This window comes from Arvicanthis niloticus, chromosome 7 (genome assembly GCF_011762505.2).
Source record: "Arvicanthis niloticus isolate mArvNil1 chromosome 7, mArvNil1.pat.X, whole genome shotgun sequence".
Classification (NCBI taxonomy): Eukaryota; Metazoa; Chordata; class Mammalia; order Rodentia; family Muridae; genus Arvicanthis; species Arvicanthis niloticus.
Window position 1 is genome coordinate 10,849,281 of NC_047664.1, and position 23,356 is coordinate 10,872,636.

At 44.8% G+C, this 23,356-nt stretch overlaps 1 protein-coding gene across 2 annotated transcripts in view; it reads right to left on the bottom strand.

Annotated features, from left to right (window-relative positions):
• The window catches only part of Lrrc1 (leucine rich repeat containing 1), a 113,772-nt gene extending 100,562 nt beyond the window's left edge, over positions 1 to 13,210 (bottom strand). Inside the window, exon 1 of one of the 2 annotated variants that reach the window (XM_034509192.2) lies at positions 12,847 to 13,210. In XM_034509192.2, coding sequence (XP_034365083.1) covers positions 12,847 to 13,005 — 159 coding nt within the window. In that variant the 5' untranslated portion in view covers positions 13,006 to 13,210. Of the gene's footprint in view, positions 1 to 12,416; positions 12,544 to 12,846 lie in introns of those variants that run through there. The other variant, XM_076937919.1, reaches the window with a different exon arrangement.
• Between the last annotated feature and the right edge of the window lie 10,146 nt (positions 13,211 to 23,356).

Below are 23,356 nucleotides of genomic sequence, written 5' to 3' on the forward strand. Positions count from 1 at the left end.
TGCTAAGAGGCAAGGAGGGGCGGAAATGTCCTTCTGTCAACATGAATAATGATGTGTTATCTCTGGTGCTACTGCTGACCCTCTGCCAGCAGGATCTGCTGACTCAGCAACACCCCTGCTTTCCCACACAGGTGGATAGCAAACATTTGCTATTAATATGGCTGCCTTGGGCCAATGCTGCATAAAGCATACAGTAGACACACACAGGCTATGCAGATGCAAGACTCAGCGGGCCTTGTACTGCTTTTTTTTTTTTTTTTTTTTTTTTTTTTTTTTGTCAACTTGACAAAAGCTAGTCACCTGGGAAGAACCTGACCTGAGAAAATGCCTCCATCAGATTGGCCTGTAGAAAAGCCTGCAGGGCATTTTCTTGACTAAAGAATGATGTGGGAGGGCCCAACCCTCTGTGGGCGGTGCCACCCAAGGCAGAAAGTCCTGGGTTGTATAAGAAAGCACACTGAGGTAGCCAAGGGAATCAAGCCAATAAGCAGTACACCTTTGGTTTCAGCTTCAGTTCCTGCCTCCATATCCTTTCCTTGAGTTCCTGCCCCAGACTCCTTCAAAGGTGCACTGTAACCTTCAAGGTAACATAGAGCCTTTCCTCTCCATGTTGCTTTTGGTCATGGTTATGAGCACAGCAATAGAAAGTAAACTAAACCCAGGCAATCCTTAAAGACCGCTGGAGATACAGATGGCTTAGAAGGCAGGGATCCCAGCATGGGTGGTCTAGAACACAGGTTAGGGAGTTTATTTATCTGAACTACTCCACAAAAATAAATAAATAAGTAAATAAATAAATAGATATTTTTCAGTACAGTAGGTTTTATTTGTTTTTGTGTGTGTGTGTGTGTGTGTGTGTGTGTGTGTGTGTGTGTGTGTGTGTGTGTGTGTGTGTGTGTGTGTCCTGTGATTCAGACACTGAATTTCCCAATGCCTGAGACAGGTACACATAAATTCAGAGCTGACGACAAGCAGGTAGAAAACAAGCAGGCGCACAGCTAAGTCTCACACTCACGCATAATCAGAGAAGCTGGGGAAGCAGAGACACACCTGGGCTATGGACTGAGGTGACATGGGCCCAGGACAGCTACACTGGGAGCAGAATGGATAGCATGGGCCGTCATAACAACCCCACGAGTCATACATAAGCTGAGTGGTCTGGATATCTTATAATATCCTACTTAGTTACTTTTTGTTCTCCTCAGAATGGCCCTGATGTTTGGTGAGAATGAAGTCTAGGGAAAGCTCTACATGTACAATCATCCTTTTTTGTTTTGTATGATCTGAAAAAGAAGTCATTTCTGCCAAGGATTCTTCCTCAGCAGACGGTGTCTGTGGTTTTGGCAGAAGACATAGGGTTAAATGAGAGGGACAGTGCTACCTATACTCCATGATGAAAAGGCAGGTGTGCACAAAAGCCCAGCAGACTCAGCCGACTACTCACTGCCTCCCACACACCCCACCACAGACAGAGCCAGGCGCATACACACTATTCCCACCTCCTTACCTGCCCCCACCTATCCACTCTCATCGAAAGTGGGATGGAGCAGCCAGGTACCGCTAACCCCAGACTTTCTAATGGCTACAAGTCAATGACTTTGCCGTGCCCTCCCTTTCTGCTTAGGAGGCCACCGTGCAAAGCAAGTGACCTACTGACCTAAAACCATTCAGGTTGTGTGAAGTCACTCAAAGCTTCTTTAACCAGCAACAGAACTTCTGTTACTTGTAATCCAAAGTATCGGGCAGGACTAAGTGCTTGTGTGTGAAAGTGCCAGAGCCCTGAAACCATGACTTACCTGGTGCCTCCCCCTAACCTCAGACATAAACCGGACACTGTGGGATACATAACCATCTTAGAGGAGTCAATGACGTACATATGACAAGCAAATATCTTCTGCCGTATTAACATTCCAAAAGCATCTTTCTGTGGAGTCTCTTTTATAACACAAGCTACTAAAGAAGGGTCAAAGGTAAAGTTGGAGAGCTGAGGTCTCATAGCTTTGTCTCCAGCCCTTGGACAATTTCAGTGAATCACAATAGTTACAGAAAACACTGGGCAGAGCTGGGCAGTGGTGACAAACACCTTCAATCCCAGCATGCAGAGGCAGCCAAATGGCTGAGTTCAAGGTCAGGCTAGGCTACACAGTAAGTTCTAGGACAGCCAGAGATACACAAAGAAACACTGTCTTGAAAAACTAAGGGGTAGGAGAAGAAAGGAAGACAGAATGGGAAGGAAAGGGAAGGGAAGGGAAGGGAAGGGAAGGCAAGGCACTGGGCACACATTGCAGTTCCAAACCTTGCCATTTTAGAACAAACTTCTGGAAAACAGAGACATGTAAAAGTACTACACTATAGATAGGTGAAGTGGCTTGATTTGAATCTGAAACGCCCCCAGTGGGTGTGTGTTTGTTCCACATTTGTTCCACAGTGAAGATTTTCTGAAAGCTGCAGAGCTTTTACAGATGGAGCCTGGCTGGGAACAAGGGGTCACTAAGGCCTATGAAGGGCATCCCCTTTTCCCCCAGCCCCAGCTTCCTAGTCCACAACGCTCCCTCTACTGTGAATCAACTATAGCCTGCCATCCCTGCTCCAGCAGAATGAAATCCTGAAACCGGGAGCTGAAACAAACCTTTGCTTCTTAACTTGTGTCTGCCAGGTATTTGTCACAGCCAATGCAATAGGCGCTACTATAAAATATCCCTTTGATTCATTCATAGCACACAATGGTAGTGGTGTGAAAGCATGTGCATTTCCAGGAAGTATGTCAGGACCCATTTTATGATACGAGGAGGCATGGTCAAGACTAAAAACTGTCTCAAGCCGATTTCTTGACTTCACGCAAACAGTAATGGAACCCCTATCGGTACTTGCAGACATAACGGAGCAGCACTCTGACCAGGCCAGTGCCCGTGACTCCCATCACTGATTCCAACAAACAGGCTTTTACCCTGAAAATGGGTGAGGACTCAAATATAAATTACTTCCTGAAGGTGAGAATCCAGACCCAGGACTGACCGCCACCAATCTTTGAGAGATCACACATGAATGAGTTCAATAATACTCACTGACCTGATTCTGAAAATGATCTCACAGCTCAATGCTCTTTTTCTTAATGATGCAAAAATAGCCCAAACATCAAGAGTCTCTGTGTTGCCCTTTACAGAACAGATGGGACTCCTGGCTCAGTGGGGGCTTCTCATGCGTTTGACCTTGAGGCAGGAAGATGCAGTGGTTGAAAAGCCCCAACTCTTGAGAGACCCTATGTCTTCAAATGCCAGTTCTGCTATTTAGTAGTTGGGTGGCAAGTTGTTGGAGGGGAGGGGGGATCCTCTGTGTCCCCAGTGTCCTCATCTGTAAGGAAAAGCTGCTTACATGAAATGAGGACGAGGCTGTAGGAGGATGGCCGTGTGTTAATCACAGGAAAAGCTTAAACAGACCGAGACACAGGACCCAGAGCACACGCAAGTGTCTGTGTAATTCCCATCACCGGATCTCCCTCCTTAATTCTAGGTCTCTTTAAATTCCCACCATGACTCAGACACTCGTCTGGGTCCTAAACAGCTAAATCCACTTATCCAGTCCTCTGCAAATCAGCAAGATCTCACACTTACCATGTACCACACACCAACTGGTGACAAGTGAACCTGTCACCTCCGTTTCCCACTGCTACCTCTTCTTCTGCCAAGACTCTAAAGCACCAAGCCCATCCTCTGCTGTACAGGCATGGCGCCCTACTGTGCCAGGTGCCCTGTGAGAGATGGAACCTCTGCAGACTTAACTCTTGGCTGCAGCTCTTTTGTTATTAGGAGATTTGCTCTTTGTTTATCTGGCTTACCTGACGGTTCCAAAGACAAAGATTCTATCTGCCCTGCTGGAAAGAACAAGCACAGCCTGTACTCAGTAAGTCCTGTGGGGAAGCAGGAAAGAAGGCAGAGGGCTTGCTGGGATGTCCAGAAGCCCGGCTCCGACAGACACCCTGTCAGAGCTGACACTATTCCTCAGGAGCTCAAAGCTACAACCTGACCCTGACCCACTGATAGTCCCATTTATCGGTCCTCCGACTACCGCTCCCAGAGTCTCTTGGTTACCAAGTCAGCCAAAGGGAGTACCACCGCCCCGACTTGCTTGAGACAACAATACTAAAGACACACAAAGTCCTGGCCAGATTCCTCAGATCCCCGCAGCTTTAAAAGCCGAGACAAGACAAACAACTGATAGGCAAGAAGCAATCGGTATTCAAAATGAATGTGTGGGCTGGGGAGAGATACGCATGTGCACACGTGTGTGGGTATGTACGGGTGAACCAGAGGAAAATCTGCTCTTCTTTCTTCCTTAACTGACTCTGGGGATCAACAACTGACCACAGAAAGACAGTCATTTGGAATAGCTTTGCCTGCTTATCGAACCCTTGATTATAATAATTAAACCTAGATTTGCGATTCCACGAACCTCACTAAGCACCCCCTGAAGCATGAGTGTAACTATGGTACTGCTCTCCTGAAGGTCTTCCTGGAAGATCAACTTGTGAAATTCGCATCTAAGAAAGTCAGAACACAGACCTTACATTAACCACATTACATTAACCACACTCTCTACCATTCATAGAAGAGAACTGGGCAATGACAAGAACCTAAAGTTGTTGCCTAAGTCGGGGCTGTTTTTCCTACACCACCATGGAACCATACATATGACAGGGACTGCTGACAACCAAGTGCGTCTTGGTTTAATCTCCAGTCTCTCATTTGCAGGTATAATCAAAATCCTCTCTGTGTATATGCGTGAGTATGAGAGAGAGAGAGAGAGAGAGAGAGAGAGAGAGAGAGAGAGAGAGAGAAGGGGTGGCAGGCATAGAGACAAACAGGAGCGATAGAGATCAAAGAACAGCCTCCAAGAGAAGAGTCAGTCTCTGCCTGTTGTCCTGTTGGAAACAAGGTCTTGTTATTTCCTGCTGCTGTGTGTGCCAGGCTAGCTGGCCAGCAAGCTTCAGGAGATCCTCCTGCCTCCACCTCCCATCTCCTGGAAGAACCTCACCAGTATGAAAACCGTATGTGCTACTGCGTGCCCAGGTTTTCATGGGTCCCGAGGATCCACACTCAAACTGGCAGGCTGGGATGTTAAGTACTATACCCTCTGAGATACCTTCCCGCACCTCAAAACCCATTTTAAACTTCATTCACTCCCCAAAAACGGTCACAGACTTCTCAAGAAAGTCATTCAAGTACATAGTTTGTCTTCTCTATGCTAGCTGCTTTAACGAACAGCAGAAGCAAACACAAAGTCTGGGGAGGGGGTGCGGGGGGGGGGGGGGAGGAGTAGTTTCCATCACTTGTTTTGAAGGAAGACAGGGATTTTTGCAGTCCAGAGTGGTTATCAGTGGACTCTAGAGACCACAGAAGAGAAAGAAGATAGGCTTCCCAGGAAAGGGTTTCTCCTCATCTCTGTCCAGTAGGATCAGAAGCAGTGGTCCAGGCAATACAAAGGCACAGACACACAGTCTCAGTCCCCGATAGGAAGGTGCACACCATGGGATAGTGCGTTAGTGACTCAGGGCAGCACCAGTGTTAAGGTGCAAAAAGGTCAGAGAAAGCAGATGACAAAAATGTGGTCAAACTTACCCTGCAAGTGCAGGGAAGCCACGTAGGAGGCAGCATTCTGTCACTCTCACCAAGTATGGAGAAAGAATTCAAAGGTGGGAACAATGAAGGTCTGCCGGCCTCCGTTACTAAACAATATGGATAAGGATAAAACTGCATTGTCTTTTCCTATCTGCCAACTACTGTTCTATTACTGTACTGGTGTTAACACGGTTAATCTTCACCCAACTGTACCAGGTAGGGACTGTCATTCCTTTGTTTTCAAAGATGATCAAAATGAAGCACAGGTTCACTGCAGATATGCTACTTATGTAAGGTGTCACAACTAGAACAACCTCACAACTGTCAGGCAGGCATACGCTCTTCAAGTCAGAGACTCAGGCCGGCACAGAAGGCAAGGTGTAAAGGACAGCTGACTCATATGGCCGTCACACCAAGTGGATGCCCAAGCTCTGTGTTGCCTTTATCCTCTGAGCCACTGTCACCTTGCTCTCCAAAGAGGACCATGTCAACTCAGACTCTTTTCTCCTAACCCAGCATTGTGTCATCTTGCAAAAGATAGCCGACTGCAACTCTCTATCCACTGTCAGGTCCTTTGAGCTCAGCTGCGGAGAAAGGCAGAGCAAGGCACACAAAGGTACTTGGTCTTCACCCGCCATGGGACACTCATCTATGTTAGGAATCCTAGAATGCTAAACTTCTCTTCCTAACTAAATGGTTTTTAAAGAAAACCAAAACAATTAATGGGCGGTATCACTACAAGAGAATTGGGTTTCCTTCTTTCTTTAACTGTATCAAGCACAGAACACAAATCAATCTTAACATAAAAACCAAACAGGATGATGACACCCCAGCCCACGCTCAAGCCAGCTATAGTAACAGCATGAAACCTGAGGTGTGTAGCTAGCATTTCTGAATCAAGTCAAACAGCCTGAATTCACGTCACATCCTGAAAGGTCTGGAAGCTACTTCCGGCCCTCACAACTGCCCACCTAAGCCAGAGATTTTACCTCCAGCACATGCTGACTGTTCCTCTAAATTATATTTTCCAAAGAAGCAGGTGTGAACTGTGGCAATAAGGGATCACGGCGGTCCCACCTAGTCAAACCATCAAGAAATCATCTAGAGTACTCCATAATTAGGTACACCACCTCCTTCCACCCAAAGGGGGCAAATCCACTCCTTGAGGTAACTTTATCCCTTGACATCTTAGAAACAAAAAAAAATACCATTTTCTCCCAAATGAGTCAAATCTCTCAAGTCTAGAAGTTATAGCCTTCATAAGTACACTCTCCAACAATAATCGAAGTAAACTTCCTTCAAGGACACCAAGGTGATTTAAACTACACACACACACACACACACACACCATTAGATCTCCTAAAATACCACATGCAACAGTAAATTACCATTTCTGTCCACTAAATTACACCTAAGAGAAAGTTAATGGACATCCAGAAGATTCTTCTGTGTACTTACTAAGGCCTGACCCATGATTTCAGCACCCTTCACGCAGATCCTGTGGCAGAAGACAAGCGTCCTTTCAGCCCTGTGCTTGGGATAAAGATCCACACCTGTCAGCCTTGCCCATGACCTCCATGGGCATGTGAGGAAGTCAACTGCGTCTCTCCCTAGCTGCCTGTCACACACTGCAGCCCTCCCTCCCCCATGCTCCAGACTGTCACCATTAGAAGTGACATTCTATAAAGTCAGCAGTGTGTTAAGCCCCCAAATCCCAAGTCTACTGAAACTTCATGGCATAGTAGTGCACGCACATAGATGTACTCATGTTTCTCACAAAAACAGAGCCCTGAAGCTACCAGGGTCACTGTGGGTACACTCTTATAAACGTAATGAATGCACTTACTAGAAAATAGAAAAAATATACACGTTCTTCCTACCCACAACACCATTTCTTCCCATCTTCCTCCCAAGGCAAGCCTACATATAAAACTCAACAACATTTTAGTTGAATGAAGGTGCCCCGCACTGAAGGGAAATAGATTAACAAAAGAAACACGGGTCCAGTTGGGTCAGCATGACAGGAAGGTAATGCAGAGACTAAGAACTCCAGGAGTGAACATCTGGGGGCCTTGTCCCTGTTTTTCCTTCAAATATGCTATCATTCCTCGGGCTACACCTCATGGCTATACTCATCTCCCAACATGATCCTCTCTCCTTTCCTAAGATGGCGACCTGCTAACAGGGCAGGTTCAACCCTACTATAGTGTGGCTGCTGGCCTCCACCCTCAGGCAGCCCCGTCAATCTCCGCACCTGCTCTTCCCTCTTTCTCTTCCACTCTGAATTGTCACCTCTAAAGCTTTCTCTCATTTCCCCCCAAAGTGTAAAACTCCTCAAAGCTCCATCAGCCTCCAATAGAGCCTCCTAAATGTCCCCATTGCCAGCCTTCCCTGCCACCCAGGCAGGTCACTCATGGGGGACGGAGGAGTGAGTCCAACGTTCACACTCTCCTAACTTTCTTCAATATTTTCCTGCATTTGAAAAAACTGCAAGTATAATGGCTAACATGGGTTGTTATGCTGAGTAAGAAAAATGATTTGTGTAAAGAACCTACTACAAAGTGTGGAACTTAGTGAGGGGTGGCTGTAACAGTTATGTCACAAATACTATCTAAATGCTTCTTAGACTCTAATCTCTACTAACCCCGGAAAATTACAGCTTCTCTAGCTTGGTTTTCTCACCTCCGAGTACAGGGACTAAGGAAATCTATGGGGAAGGCGTGAAGCAGCACAGAAGACAATCAGAAAGCAATGAAGTGCTAAACCGTGTAGTAATACCAGGATGTCTGAGAAATGAACTGCTTCTCTAACTGGGAAAATGTGTGGATCAGTAGGGGAGACATTCCTTTCGGTCCCCTTTGGATTCACATTCCTTAAATGTGTAATTGGTCTATTACTGAATAACTGAGCTCATTTAAACATACAGGTGTATCAGCCCTATGCCTTAGCGCTTACATAACTATGAAGTAAAATAACTCTAAAAACCCAACAAAGACAAGAAAGGGGACCTCAACAATATCTTGACATCACACAGCAATTAAATAATTTTGTAGATGCTACTCAGCTGCTCACAGTGTATTAAGTAGTATTAACCAGGTGCAGGCCCTCGGGTTTTAATTCTGAGTAACTACACCACAGAGGCTGTCACCCCTTCCTCTCTCCGTTATGTCTCTCTAATAGAGTGCAGTAGAGTCTCTGCTCTTCCAGCTCCAGACCTCAGCTGACTCTCATACATCTGCTCTTCCCTCATTAGCTATAAATAAAAGGAGTGCTTAGAGAACGCTCTGCGACAACTAGTCATCTGGACATTGCAGGATGTGCGATTTTCTTCAATTGCTGAAAAGCATATCAAAAATTTAATTTGAGTTTAACAAACTTAAAGAAGAAGGGGCTCTTAAAACCTCAGCTAAGAAACACTAAGAAGTTCTTGCTACAGTATTTAGAAAGCTCTCACACTTACAGCAATCTTCTAAAGCCTCAGCCTAACCCTATAAAGCAGTAATCCTAACATCTGCAGAAAGTAAGGCTGGAGGAGAGTATCCAACTGTCTTCAACTATCTAAGTCTAACATGTGGGCCACGCAGTTCCTTCAAGACAAGGCCCAAAGAGCCTTGGTAAAAAGATGACCAAAAGGCCATAGGAATCCAGGTGAAACCAAGCAGGTGAGTGTGAGAGACCAAAAAGAAAGAGGGCATTTGAGAGAAAAAAACAGGCCATGGGGACAAGACAGATGGAGAGGAAAAATCATTCAAAGTTGGAGACAGGGAAAATGGATGCCCCGTCCCTCAGAACTGGAATTCCAAGGAGAAATACCACTTCCAAAGAGAAGACTGAAACATGACCAACTTGTTCTGAACAGGGATGACAGCCCCTTGCCAGAGCAAGCTACAGATGCTAAAACTGAAGTCATATTCATGGCAAATGTTCACAGAGTACAAGAATTACTTCAAAGGTGGCCAAGTGTCTTCTAGCATCTTCCAAGAAAAGACATGTGATTCTGAACAAGAAGAGATGACTTACTAGTTTCTACAGATGTGTAAGTTAGGCCACAGGAAGGAAATTATGATGGCCAAGAAGGTAGGCAGCCTTCTAAATAGGAAGACTCACTCATTGCTGCTAGATTCTTTTGTTGCAGGAACAAGCACTTAAGGGCTCACAATGTACCACATAGTGGCCTAGGTTCAGCCATGAGCATCCCTGCCCTTGTGGAGGTAATGATTTAGTTGGGTAGACAAACAAGGAACACGCAAGCATATGAGGTTTGAGCTTAGGTCATGATAAGTGCTCTAGAACTAGAAAACAAATAAGTCAGGATATGAGAAAGAAGGGGGGGGACGGGACTGCTGTTTAAAATACTTTCATCAGACAATCAACAAAAGATTAGCTAAAGGCCAAGAGGAGACAACCGAAAATTCTAGAAAAGCAACTGTTTATTGAGCAAGACCTCCTGGGCGTAGGGCTGCTGAGGTTAGGTGCTTACAGGAGAGAACAAAGGCATGCAGACACTTCAAGGAGTTAAGAGTGCGACTGTTAGTGCAGACAACAAAAGAATCTACCTGCAGGGACAGCGGAAGCCAGAGGAATCTAGCAGCAGTCAGACTGGAATTGACTGTCAACCCAACCAAAGGCAAGCTCGAGACGAGGGTCCTGACCCCTCTACCTGCACTGCTGAGAAGCCACACAATGCTCTGAGGTAGTAGATTAGGTAAGTTATTACCAACATGTCTGTGGCTAGCGAGTCAGCTGATGAGATAAGTAAGGTACCCTCTCTACCCCATACTCACATATTTAAGTCATCAGTCTCCCCACAAAACTTAGAACAGCGCATAAGAATCATGGCTTCTTTAATCTCTATATTCCTAATAACTAGTAAGTAGTGGTACCTCAATAAATGCTTCACGAGGCCAAGTTTAAGTCACATGACTCAAAAAGGAGGGACTAAAAAGCTAAGGTTTCACGGCTGTGAGAAACAGACAGGCCAGACTCACCCTATGTGTTCCACGTGATTGCAGTTGTCTGACGCTTCAATAAATGGAGGTAGCCAGACACTGCATCTACCTAACAAAGTGCAGAGCCCTGAGAAAAATCACTGCAATTCTGCGTCTCAATTTGTAAATGAAAATGTTGGAGCAAATGAGAGGTTGCAGACCTTTCAGGGGAGTGTAGGTATCTATCATTACTCCAAAGCCTGCTGCCCAGGTAGAGGGTACAAGCCTCCCTTTCGGATATGCTCCCAAATTATAGGCAATAAAACATACAGCTGGTATGGCCAGCACACTAAGAATCTTTGAAGCTTTTTCCAGAAAGAGGGGTGATATGGTGGTGAGCAGACAGGAGCTTGGAGTTAGAAGCCAGACGCACCAGTGAGCAACAGTAATGAGTCACATGATCTCAAACATGAACAATGGCTAGCCCAAGGAAAGACTGAAGGAAACAGACAGACTTTCAAGGTAGTTGTTGTTCCTGTCTGGCAACTTACCAATAAGAAAGCCCATCCATTGACTTCAAAATGTTTATTTAGTGTATTCACAGAATGCCATCAGACCTTCTTTGGAGTCTCCCAGTTAGCATTTACCATCTGCAAAAATACCTGACACTTCCAGAACTCTGAATCTCCTACGCCAAGCAAAATTCTCCAGCATTACAGAAAAACTCACAAACTACAGAACGGAGTGAAAAGCCAATCCAACCCAAAGAAGGCTTCCACTTCCACAATAAAACACAAATACTACAGAAAGCACTGGAAAGTTTATAGTCGAGAGCTTTTTTGCTATGTCTTTAGTAACTTTATTTCAAATCCCTTGAAGAGTATTAAGTAACATTTGCTACATTTCAAAAATTATACAACTTAAAGCAGTGAGCTTACCACTTAAGTAAAATAAGCTAAAAAAACCAGATCATGTGTTTGAAAATGCCTGCAAAATAATACGTGCCGGAGGGAACTGGATGGTTTCCCTACTGAATTAAATTAAGGGGTGGGAGGGGTGCTCTGCAGATACCTAGTGAGGGTAATCTTTGTGATTACACAGAGAAGGCCATGGGAACCAAGGAAAGTTAGTTCAAGATGAACTTCACTAAAGATGTTGAGAGAAACACACTTCTGATTTTCTAAACTCTATCGGCACTGGAGATCCTTATCAGTCCGTGTTCCAACAAACCAGACAGCTGATCAGAGTTTCTTTGAAAATGGCAGAACATTAGCGTTTACAAAGGACAAACAAGGTATTTGCATTCCGAGGCTCAGGCCTTTAGGCTCTGTCCAGGCCTCCCAGCCGGCTTCCATTTCCTGCACCTTTGGATTGCCACGGGCTTACTTCCTCCTTACACCTGGGTTAAGGATGCGTCCTCTTTAACAGTTAAAGCTAAAATCCTGAGGCAAATTCAAGGGTTAAAAGTCCAGCGTCTACCCCAGCCTCCTAGAAGCACAATCAGTATCTGTCACTGGCCAACTTCGGTGCGGCAAGACGACTAATTTTCGTAAACAACTCTGAATAGGTACAGCATTAGTGATAGGAGAGACCCAAGCAATCTCTGTGGTGGCGGAACGACAGCGGCAGCAGGGCTGACTCGCAGCGGGAGCCACTACACACGTTCATCACAGTTCCAACCACGCAACAGGTCCACGCACGCAGTGCCCCAGCGGCGGGAACCTGGGCACCTGCAACAGCTCTCCTCCTGCCCAGCACCCCAATGCCGCCATGGGGCCACTGAAGCCGATAAAGCGCCATCTCTCCAGGGCACAGCCTGCAGAGATAAGGCTAGGAGCACATTCCTTACAGATGCAAAGATACTAAAGCTTACGTTCTCGCGCTGCTTGGTCCCAATGTCCTCTGAGACCTGCTTTAGCCCAAAAAGAGGAGCTCCGGGCCACTAGCCCGAGAACTGGCTGCTAGCCGATCGGCCCTGGGGCGTGATGGGACGCATGGTCGCCCCCAGCTGGGAACAGTGTGAGCTACCTGGCTTCTCACCTAACCGGTGTTAGTTCCCAGACGTGGCTCTCAGCTGCTTAGTGGACAGAACGTTTCTCCACTCAGCAAGTAACTACTTGTTAAATACCAAGTCTTTCGGTATAAATGAAAAAGAACTTTTATTGGAGGATGGGGTTAATCGGGAAGCAAGGAGGGACAGGGACGGTTGAGGGCTTTCCCGCTGACCAGAGTCTCCCGGAGCGAAGCAATCAGCGGAGGAGCGCACGGACCCGGCCAACGAGCCAGGTGAGGTGGACACTCACCTCAGGGAGCTCCCGGAGCTGGTTAGCGTCCAGCAGCAGCTCCTCCAGGCTGCGGGCATACCGGTAGATCTCCTCGGGGACGTAGACCAGCGAGCAGTGGCGCTTATCGATGGCCTCCACATGACGGTTGCACCGCCACAGGGGAATGCAGTGGAACATCGCCGCCTCCACCACCAGAGCTGTGTCCCGCCGAGCCGCGGAGCCCGGGGCTCGGAGCCCGCTCCGCCCGGCCGCCCCGGTGCTCCCCGCCCGCCGCCCGCTCCGCGCTCGTTGCTGGCCCCAAGCTCGCTCGCGCCTCGCAAAGGCTCCACGGTCCCGATCGTTCGGAGGAAGCCGCGGGAACCCTCGCCGCGTCCCGCGCCTTCGCCACAGTCAGAGCGTCCCCTCCCACCGCCCCCTCCGCCGCGCTCCGCTTCCTACTCCCGACCGCCGCGCACTGGGCATGCGCACACGGCGGCACCCGGAGGGCGTGTCCCGGCCGGGGATGCTCCGCTCCGGGTTTTCCTGGAGACCCGGCTCTCCCGCAGGGTCGGGAGCCGGTGCTCCTGCGGTCCTCTCCTCCGCGGGGAGTCGCACAGCGTGCGATTCTAGAGGGAGCCGCGCCCCAAAAAGGTCCTAAGGAAGGCAGGGACCGAAGGCCAGAGGGATCAGAACAACTTTGGAGTTTTCATTTTACTCACCGTGCCTTTTTTTTCTCTCTCCCCTTCCCCAAAACAACTTTCTCTTCCGGGGTCAGGAAGTACCGCCCCGCCGCGTACCTTGAGCGCGGGGTAACGAAGGAGTCGGTTCTGGCTTTCCGACACCCCCTCCTCCCCGCCCCGCTTGCGCCGTGTCCGCGCACACTGGCTGACCAGACGACCTGAGAGCATCTTCAGTGAGCAGGACTTATCTGAGATGTATGTGTCACCTACTTCCTGGTGCCACCCAAAGCATGGATGTCAGTCTTCAAAAATCTTCTAAAAGATGCTCCGAGAAGAAAGGAGATGCCAACGGTGCGCTTCTACACCAGTTCTGCCTTGACCAAGCGTTGTGCCTTGGGGGCTAAACTGGGCTGAAGTACCGAAAGTACTGGGGCAGGGAGCCAGATGAACCTCCTATAGCTGGCTCCTGTATTTCTTCTACAGCACCCAGCATCTTACAAAGGGGAGATTGCGACCCACGCAGTAGTTTGGAGGCGCAGGAAGCACGACTCTTACTTTCCTCCTCACAGGTTCTTATTATGACAGCCAGACATTTGAACCCCTTTTCTTCTGTTTTCACAGTCAACGATCCAGAAAAACCAAAGTCACTCCTTCATGAACAGTTGTTGATTCGGTCTAGGTCAAATGCAATAGGGATAGACTTAAGAGTCTTCTCTGATTCCCCACCCAGCAACGGAAGCCCTGTGCTCCTACAGCTCAAATCTAGAGTCACTTCACACAGACTTCACACTATGCAGAAGACTGAAAATTGAGCTTGCTTAATAACCAAGGCCGAGTTGGCTCCGAAACTTTTTTCATTGTCTCTTCTAACTTCTAACTGCACAGGGCACTTGCCCAGGTGGAGCGGGAAAGAAGGGAATAAGTAATGGTTTCTTCTCTATCAAGAGGCTCTCTTATCTTAATTGATGAGGGAGGAAATTTGACTTATTTCTACTCCAGGATTATCACTTAGGCTTCATAGTACATCGAGTACCTAATTCCTGCCACTCTGCAGGCTTCACCTTTTATGTTGACTTGGTGCCTGCATTCTTGAGGAGGACTTTGAGCCTCCACTCCTCCTTCATTCCTGCATTCCAGAAGCATGTATGAAGCTCATGTTCTGCCACCTCCCATGGAAAACTCTGGTTCCTGCTTGAGACATCCAAGAAGATATGTCACTAACTTTGTTGATTTTTTTTTAAGTTATAGAAAGCTGACCTACTCGGTTTAATGTTGATTTTTTAAAGTTATAGAAAGCTGACCTACTCAGTTTAATGTTTTTTTTTTCAGAAATACTCACACTAGATTGTTTTAATAAATGATAAGTATGTTTTAAAAATATGTCTGGTCTTTTAAGGATTCCAACCTGAATAAGCATTTTGTATTCATCTCTGTTGTGATCATGTATATTCTTGTTTCCAAAGACATCGCGGCCTTCTGAACAGCTTACCTGCTTTGCAGATCCTGAAAAACTACCAGATTTGAATTCAGTCTTGTTGAGGCCCACACTCGGCCTCAATGCTTTGCCTCAACGCTTTTGGGGCTAAGTGCTCTGGTCAAGAGAGAGTGTGGCTCTTGGGGCAAGAGACTCGAAGAATGGAGACAAGACAGGGTGTGATTCAGTCTCTTCTATTTTCTCAAGTCTCCCTTATTGAAGGGAATTCTGAGGTATTTATATACACAAGCAGGAGAACACAGGTGAAAACACTTTACCACGTGCACCATACAGCTGAGGTCACTAAACAGCAAAACAAGCTATGTGGGATAAACAATATATTTATCAGAGTGTGCTTCAGCTGTTATAGGCTTTTGACAACCAAGTCTTTCATCAGGGTATATGGTTCCAGATGGCTGCAAAGTTGATCTAGCCGCTTTCTACTAAAGTTGGCTCCCAACAGGTCCCCCTTTTTAAATTTTTTTCAAAAGGGAAGGCTGGGAAAACTTACAGAAACCGTGCCTGTCCTAGGTTGGAACAAAGGACCCCAGCCTCACTTAAGATGGTGAGGCCTCCCTTATTTTAGGGGCAAGGGTCTCAATATGCTCTCTTACCCGTCATTGGCTATCCGACTTATCTCGTAAGTTAGGGGTTAATCCTCATCAGTCTTGATGACAGAGGTTTCAGAGTCCCCTACTTCCAGCCTGTAATAGCGGACCTGTATGGGCTTCATTTGTTATCTGTTGCCGTACCAAAGCCATCAGTTTGAACAGCATGAACCCGAGAGACAAGAGACTTAATATCTAAACTGTTGATATAAAAGCAACACTCTTTAAGGCAACACACAACTTCCCCTGTTGGAGAAGTGAAAGGTCTAAGCCTTGTACCCACAAATTTATACCAATGAAATCCTTGAATTTTGCATCAGCTTAGTAACAATTATACAGATTAAGACAGCCTAATATTAACCACCTCAGTCCCCAAGTCCAGGGAATTGGGGCGCTGACTCCTCATTAACTTCTTCAAGCTGAACATGGGCATTGACTTTTAGAAGAGGAATGAGGGGAAGGGTAAATTGATAAGCATCTGAAGTCTGTCTTAACTGCATCCAGCTGGAAGTCCAGGGCATCGGTGAACATGCAGGTGATAAGATTCATTCTCCAAAGCTGTGTATTCTGCAATATACAAATCTCAAAACAAGGTTTAGTATCAAGATAATTATTTTGATTCTCTGGAATCTAGTGTTCTGGAGGCCTACCTCTGTCATGTCTGATCCATATAATTCTGGAAGACATAACTACTACCTTAATGACCTCATCAGAAAACTCATAGAAAACCCCTTTTTCCCAAATCAGCCTTTCCTTAAGCCAGTAACTAGAAAAACCTTTACATTGAGTTTTTATCCAGAAAACTATAACTATATAACTCAAAATCACACCCATTTTGAAAGTTAAATCAATTAACATTATCATTCTGCTTAGCTCTCTGTCTAGAGCAGCCTTCTATTTATTCCTCTCGTCTTTAAAGCCCTTTTCATCTGTTTTTACTCACTTATTTCTTGCCCCATTTTCGTTACTATAACCTTTATCTATTTATCTGTTGGCTCTCTTGACTCAAAGCAGCCTGCAATTTACTCCTTGCATCTTTAAAACCTTTTTCCTCTGTTTCTGCTTACTTATTTCTTGCCCCGTTTTTGTTACTATGCAATCACCTTTGTTTCACTTCCGAATTCAGCCAGCTCCGTCAGTCGACTGGTTCTCCAGCGCAGGGTGTCTTCCACTGTATCCCGCTTACTGGAGTCCCTGTTCGGGCGCCACTAATGTTGAGTCCCTTACTCTGCCTCAACGTTTTGGTTGCTAGGTGCTCTGGTCAAGAGACAGTGTGGCTCTTGGGGCAAGAGACTCGAAGAATGGAGACAAGACAGGGTGTGATTCAGTCTCTTCTATTTTCTCAAGTCTCCCTTATTGAAGGGAATTCTGAGGTATTTATATACACAAGCAGGAGAACACAGGTGAAAACACTTTACCACGTGCACCATACAGCTGAGGTCACTAAACAGCAAAACAAGCTATGTGGGATAAACAATATATTTATCAGAGTGTGCTTCAGCTGTTATAGGCTTTTAACAACCAAGTCTTTCATCAGGGTATATGGTTCCAGATGGCTGCAAAGTTGATCTAGCCGCTTTCTACTAAAGTTGGCTCCCAACAAGTCTACTCTGTGTTCTAGATAGTTTCCTACTGGTGGGATAAACACCAAGACAAAAAGCATCTTGGGGAGGAGAGGGTTTGTTTGGTTTATATTTCTGGATCACAATCCATCCTTCAGGGAAGCCAAAGCAGGAACTCAAACAGGACAGGAACCTGGAGACAGGAGCTGAAGCAAAGGTCACAGAGGAATACTGCTTACTAGCTTGTTCAAATTTTTTATACCACCTAAGGCCACCAGTTTATGGATGGTACCAACCACAGTGAGCTGGGCCCTCCCAATTAACTTTTAATCAAGAAAATGCTTTACAGACTTGCCTACAGGTCCATCTGATGGAGACATTTTCTCAATTGAGATTCACTCCTCCTACATGACCCTACCTTGTGTCAAGTCAACAACTAACCTGCACAGGGAGATGAAGGATTATTTGGCTTGAATGTCAGGATCACAATCCACCCTGTGGGTAATAGAGGGCAGGAACTCAAGACAAGAACTGAAGCAGAAATGATGGGGGAAGCAGGGGGAGGGGGGGGAGTCTTGCTTTATTGGCTTGCTTTCTGTGGTTTACTGATCATGATTTCTTATATAACTCAGAACACCTCCCCACTGAGGGCATATAATTCAGGAGAGTTTACTACATAACAGCATAATAATAAATGTAGACATGCAGGATACTAAAAATACAGCAAAGAAAAGATATCCCTTACCCCAAGAGAATGAAAATGGTGCAATTAATGGTTTGTTATTTTAATTTCTAACTTTTTTTTTTTTTTGTAGAATGGTATGAACGTTACATTTTTAAACTACAAATCCAAAGTGGCACCCGGTAAGCTGGAAATGACTGGGAATTCAGAAGTCCAGACATGTCAATTTTAAAATGAGTGTGAGAAAGCACTATCTAGCCACTGGAGTATAAAAACAAACCAACAAACCAAAACAAAAGCACTCGGTGTGTTAGTGAAGTGTTAGTGAAGATGCCATGTAACAAACACTCGAGCATTGCTGGCAAGAAAGTAAAATGTTGAAAGCGATATTTAAAACAATTTGAAGTTTCTTGGTGTAGGATGCATCTGTTCTGCTCCTTGGTGTTTACACACAAAATAAGTTATGTGATGTAAGTTATTTGTCAGTATCCATGGTAATTTGCTTAGTGTTAGTCAAAACATTGAAACAACTAAATATTCATTACCAGATTAAAAGTGTAGCCTATAGAAACAATGGGAAAGAACTCAACGATAAGACAAAATAAACATGTTAACAAATAAATATATTTGAAAAGATCATACTCACAAAAAAGCCATGTACAAAAAAGTACATAGTATAGTATGTAATGTATAAAATTATTTTTTAGAAAATGAAAACTAATATAAAATGATACAACTTGGCCCAGTGGCTGTGTGCAGCTAGTTTGCATAAAATGGAAGAGGGGCTCGGATGGCAAATGGCTCAAGAGAATGTGGGGAGTGTTGGAACTATTTATTTTGGGGGTAGCTGCATGCATGTGTGCCTTTACTAAACTCCTAAACAATCTACTTGAAATAGAAACCTTTAACCACACAAAATTTATATATATAAATGTGTTCAATTTTTTAGTTAACAAGTAAGAGGCTGGCAAGATGGCCGGGGCGGGGGCGGGGTTTCAAGTATGAATTAAACATACACAAACCTGAAGACCTGAGTTTGGCTGCCCAGAACCTATATAAAAGCCAAGTATGGCTGCACATGCCTCTAATGATTCCAGCTTGCTTGGCTAGCCAGGAAAAAAAAAAAAAAAAAAAAAAAAACACCAGGAAGCTACAGGTTCAATATAGACTCTGTCTTAAGGGGATGAGGAAGAACAAGAGACAGGACACCTGATATCACCTCCTAGCCTCCTTATACAAGAGTGACAGGATGACGCATGCGCGCGCGCGCGCACGCGCGCGCGCACACACACACACACACACACAAATAAAATATAGGTAAATGTATCCTACAGGCAGTTGAAAATTAAATCCCAGGCTAAGAATCACATTATGGTAGGTGGTTACTAAGTATCTGCCACATGCCAGGCACTGGGTTACTTTTCTGGGAAACAAAGGGAGTGGCAGACCTTGGAGTCTTCTCAGAAGAAAGTCTGTTGTCAATGGTATCAAGATAGAAACTATAATGGGATAGAGGGTCGTTTTTCCTATTCTAAAAAATCTATCAAGAAGCTGACCTTTTCGTCTGGAAAGGAACACAGGAGTGACCCTCTGAGGATGTATACACAAATCAAAGACTAATCAAATCATATGCAAAGCTGGACACTGAGAAAACAGCTCAATTTGTATAAACAACCCCAGGGTGCCTTTAATAAATCAAACTCTCAAGAATTTAATCATGCTTCTCCAGATTTAAATTTAAGAATATTTTCTCCAAGATTTTAGAATACAAGACATTCAAACCTTTCAGAAGCCTGAGAACGTATACAACTCCATAAATGAGCAGTTTAGAATTCAACAATCTTCATAATCAGAAGTAAGGCTTCTACCTGAAGTCTCTTATTTCCAATTACTGCTTAAAATCTTTCCTCCTCCTTTGGCTTTTCTAGAAATTACATTGAGATATAGAGAGAGAGAGAGAGAGAGAGAGAGAGAGAGAGAGAGAGAGAGAGAGAGAGAGAGAGAGACATGAGTATGAAAATTCAGAGTATCAGGCTTGGAGCTCTCACCAAATGACCCATCACCCTGGCCCCTTCCCTTGTTTTTCCATTGAAGCATTTATTGAATTTACACCGAGATAGTCCAGAAAATGTACTTATGCTTTCTGTTTTATTTGTTGTTTTCTGTTTATTTGTTGCCATTTGTATCTCCTCTGAATCTCCTTCCTTCCCTTGTAGAACAGTTGTTTCCTCTGAATGGAAACACTCCCTCAGTGGACAAAGAGACAGTAAACAAACATCCCATGTCTGGGAAGAAAGAAGCGAAAGTCGAAACTCCCTAAACAAATTTATAGACTCAGAAGACAGTTGCTGGGAGGGGAGACATACCAGCCAAGCTGCCCAGGGGAGCTTTCTCAGACCTGCTGGTCTGCTTGCACATTGTACGGAGCTCCGGGTTACAGCTTTCAAGAGCTATCACCAGACCTGGGGTGGGCTTTTGAAGGAAGTAGCTGCTTTTAAGTCATCCCTGCTCCTATAGGGAACCCCACCCACCCACCCATACTCCTGTTAGTAACTCCCGTAAAAATTCACTGGATCACCAAGTTGGACTCTGGTGCCTTGGTTACTTTGATTTGCTGTGGGTTCCCTTTCTGGGGTGAATATACTGCCTGTGTGTCTCACTCACAGGACATTTTCTTTTCCTGTTACCTTTTGACTGTATTTTCAGACTGCATTTGACACCCTACATTAGTGATAGGGGTGGCTCTAGTGAACAGAGTGGACATCTTTACATTTTCATAGTCTGGCTGAACAATGGAAGCAGAAATTGTTGGTCTCTTCTAACAGGGTGCCTCTTACAAGGAGAAGGAAATGGCTCGAAAAAGATGCTTCCTTTTCACTAAGGAAGCAAGCCATGTCTTTGACTGAGGGGAAAAAGCTCCTAGGTGGTACCCCGTTTTGTTGGAGGGAATCCTTGGGTTGTGTACATCTTTGATTGCTTCTCCAATGTGCAGTCAGCCACAAAGACATACCTGAAAAAAATCACAGAGCTTTTTGTCCAGATTATTGTATGACTCTGTGTATGTGATCGTTACCTGTTTTGTTTTTGTTGTTGTTGTTGTCGTCGTTGCTTTGTTTTGTTTTGCTTTACTCTGTTTTCAAGTGGAAACCGCTAAGTGTTCTGGGGTACTGAATTTTTACAATGTAGATTTTATTAAAAATCCTGTAGATGAGGTATGGTTACTCATCTCTCTATATGTAAATTTATTGAGCTTTTTCTAAATAAACATTTTAACATTTCTAATTCAGCTGCAGCATCCTGCAACAACTAAGAACAGAGAAAAATGCTTACAAACCTAAACTCTGAAAGTGGGAGACCTCGTGACTTAAACACACTTGAAGGCAGTGGGCCTAGCTACAGGCAGCACCTGATGAGCATATGATCCCTCAGGGCACAAGCTGACTGGAGGTCAGAGTAATCAGACACTAGCAGGGCCAAGGAGGACCTGAATCAATCCCATGGAGCATGCCTGGAGTGAGATGGGAAAAGCAGTGACTCTGAGGCCCAGGTTCTACCCCAAGTGCCAAGCGTCTGTGGGTTCTCTTGAGGTGGGGAGCCTTAGTTAAGTCATCTGTGGAATAAAGAATTTAACTATAGGTTTCTTTGGTCCTCCCAAGTCTAAAGACATGAGCTCAATTCCCACAATCCACACAGTGAAAGGAGATTACTGACTCCTGCAAGTTGTCCCCTGACCCAACATGTGCAGTCTGGCATGAACACACACTCGCGTGCGAGCTCACACACACACACCCCACCTTTTTAAAATAAATAAATTTGAGTAAATAAATAAAATCTATTCTAGAAGTTATTGTTATATAAAAAGCACATCTATATGAATAGCAATTGTTACTTTCTTTTAAGTCTTTTTAATGTTTAACATTTAACACAATAATAACATTTATTATTTAAGCCTATTTAACATTTTTTTTTAACATTTAACATTAGGTTATTTAACATTCACTAAGTTTTAAACATTTTTTAATATCTATAATATTTTTAACATTTAACATTAACTTTTAACATTTATAACATTTATTAGATTTTTTTTTGCTAGCACACAAGCCTGTGGATTTCACTGTGACATTTCATGTTCCTGCATCTCTGTCATTATGCTTTGTTTCTATCCTTATCATCAGTGCCCTCTTGTCTGTCTTCTACCTCTGTTAGTCCCCTTCCTTTCCCCAGCAGTCCCTCCTCCTGCTTACATCATATCCATCCCATCACCTTTTCTTGTCGCTTCCCCTTTCAGACCTTTCTTCCCCTTTCATACCCTCTTTCTATATTCACACTACAACACACACACACACACACACACACACGTCAATCTGTGTTTTATATATGAGCAAAACCTAGCATTTCTTTCTGAGTCTGGCTTGTTTTGCTTAACATGATACTCTCCATCCATTTCCCTGCATGTGCCATAATTACATCATTCTTTACAGCTGAATAACATCCCCCACCATCCATGTACCAACTGCCTTCACTTACCTTCTGATGGACATCTAGGTTTGTTCCATATCTTGGCTGTGAGTAGTGCAGCAATAAACCTGTGTGTGCAGATCTCAGCGGAATGCTGTCTTAGAGTCCTTCAGGTACACACCGGGAGTGGTGCAGTGGAGTTCACACATGACTATTTGGAGTTTCTTGAGTGACCTGAATACTTGCTTCCAGTGTAGCTGCATCAGACCAACATCCCCCCAGAAGAATCAATGTTCCCCTTACCCCACACCTTCACTAGTTAGTAGTTTTGCATTTTTGTCCTTTGTCTTTTTCTTTGTTGTTGTTATTTTACTTTTTATGTTTCTAAACACCAAATGTAATAAATTCATAAATACATGCTGGATGAAAATACAAAATCGCAACAAAAAGGCAATACCTTAACAAAACCCTCTGTGTTGTCCATTTTTATTGGCAGAGTAACTTATTGTGGTAAGAACTATAAAAGCAAAGTTTTGCTTTTTTTTTTTTTTTTTTTTTTTTTTTTTTTTTTTTTTTCTGGAGAGACAGTCCAATCCTCTGGTAGAAAACCGCTAAGAGAAACCTCAAGTGAACATTTGAGAACCCGCCGCATGCTAATGGCTCAGTGGTGCTGTCTGTTTGTTCCTATGCACATGTTTGTGCAAGCATCATAAGCCAGCAGCATGGGCACCAAACAATGCCCCAACAGTTCGCACTGGGAAACATGCTGGGTGACAAGCAGAGGCCAAGTGAGACCAAGAGGCAGTGTACATATGGCTGCTCTGAAAAAGACACATAACAGAGGTACTGAAGATCAGGGTGGAGTGTCATAAGGCTGGTACATTCTGAGAGCCAGGCTAGTGTGAGCACCCTGTCACCTACCTCTGGGGTCTCCATACAAAGGGAGTGAAATGCAGATTGTGATTTTAATGGTCATAAGCAGCGATTCAAGAGGTTCCAAATACCTGTCATCATAGCACGAGAAGATGCCTAGCTTGAGCCAAACTTCATGTTCACTGTTTCACAGGGACAGCTGAGCTGTGCTA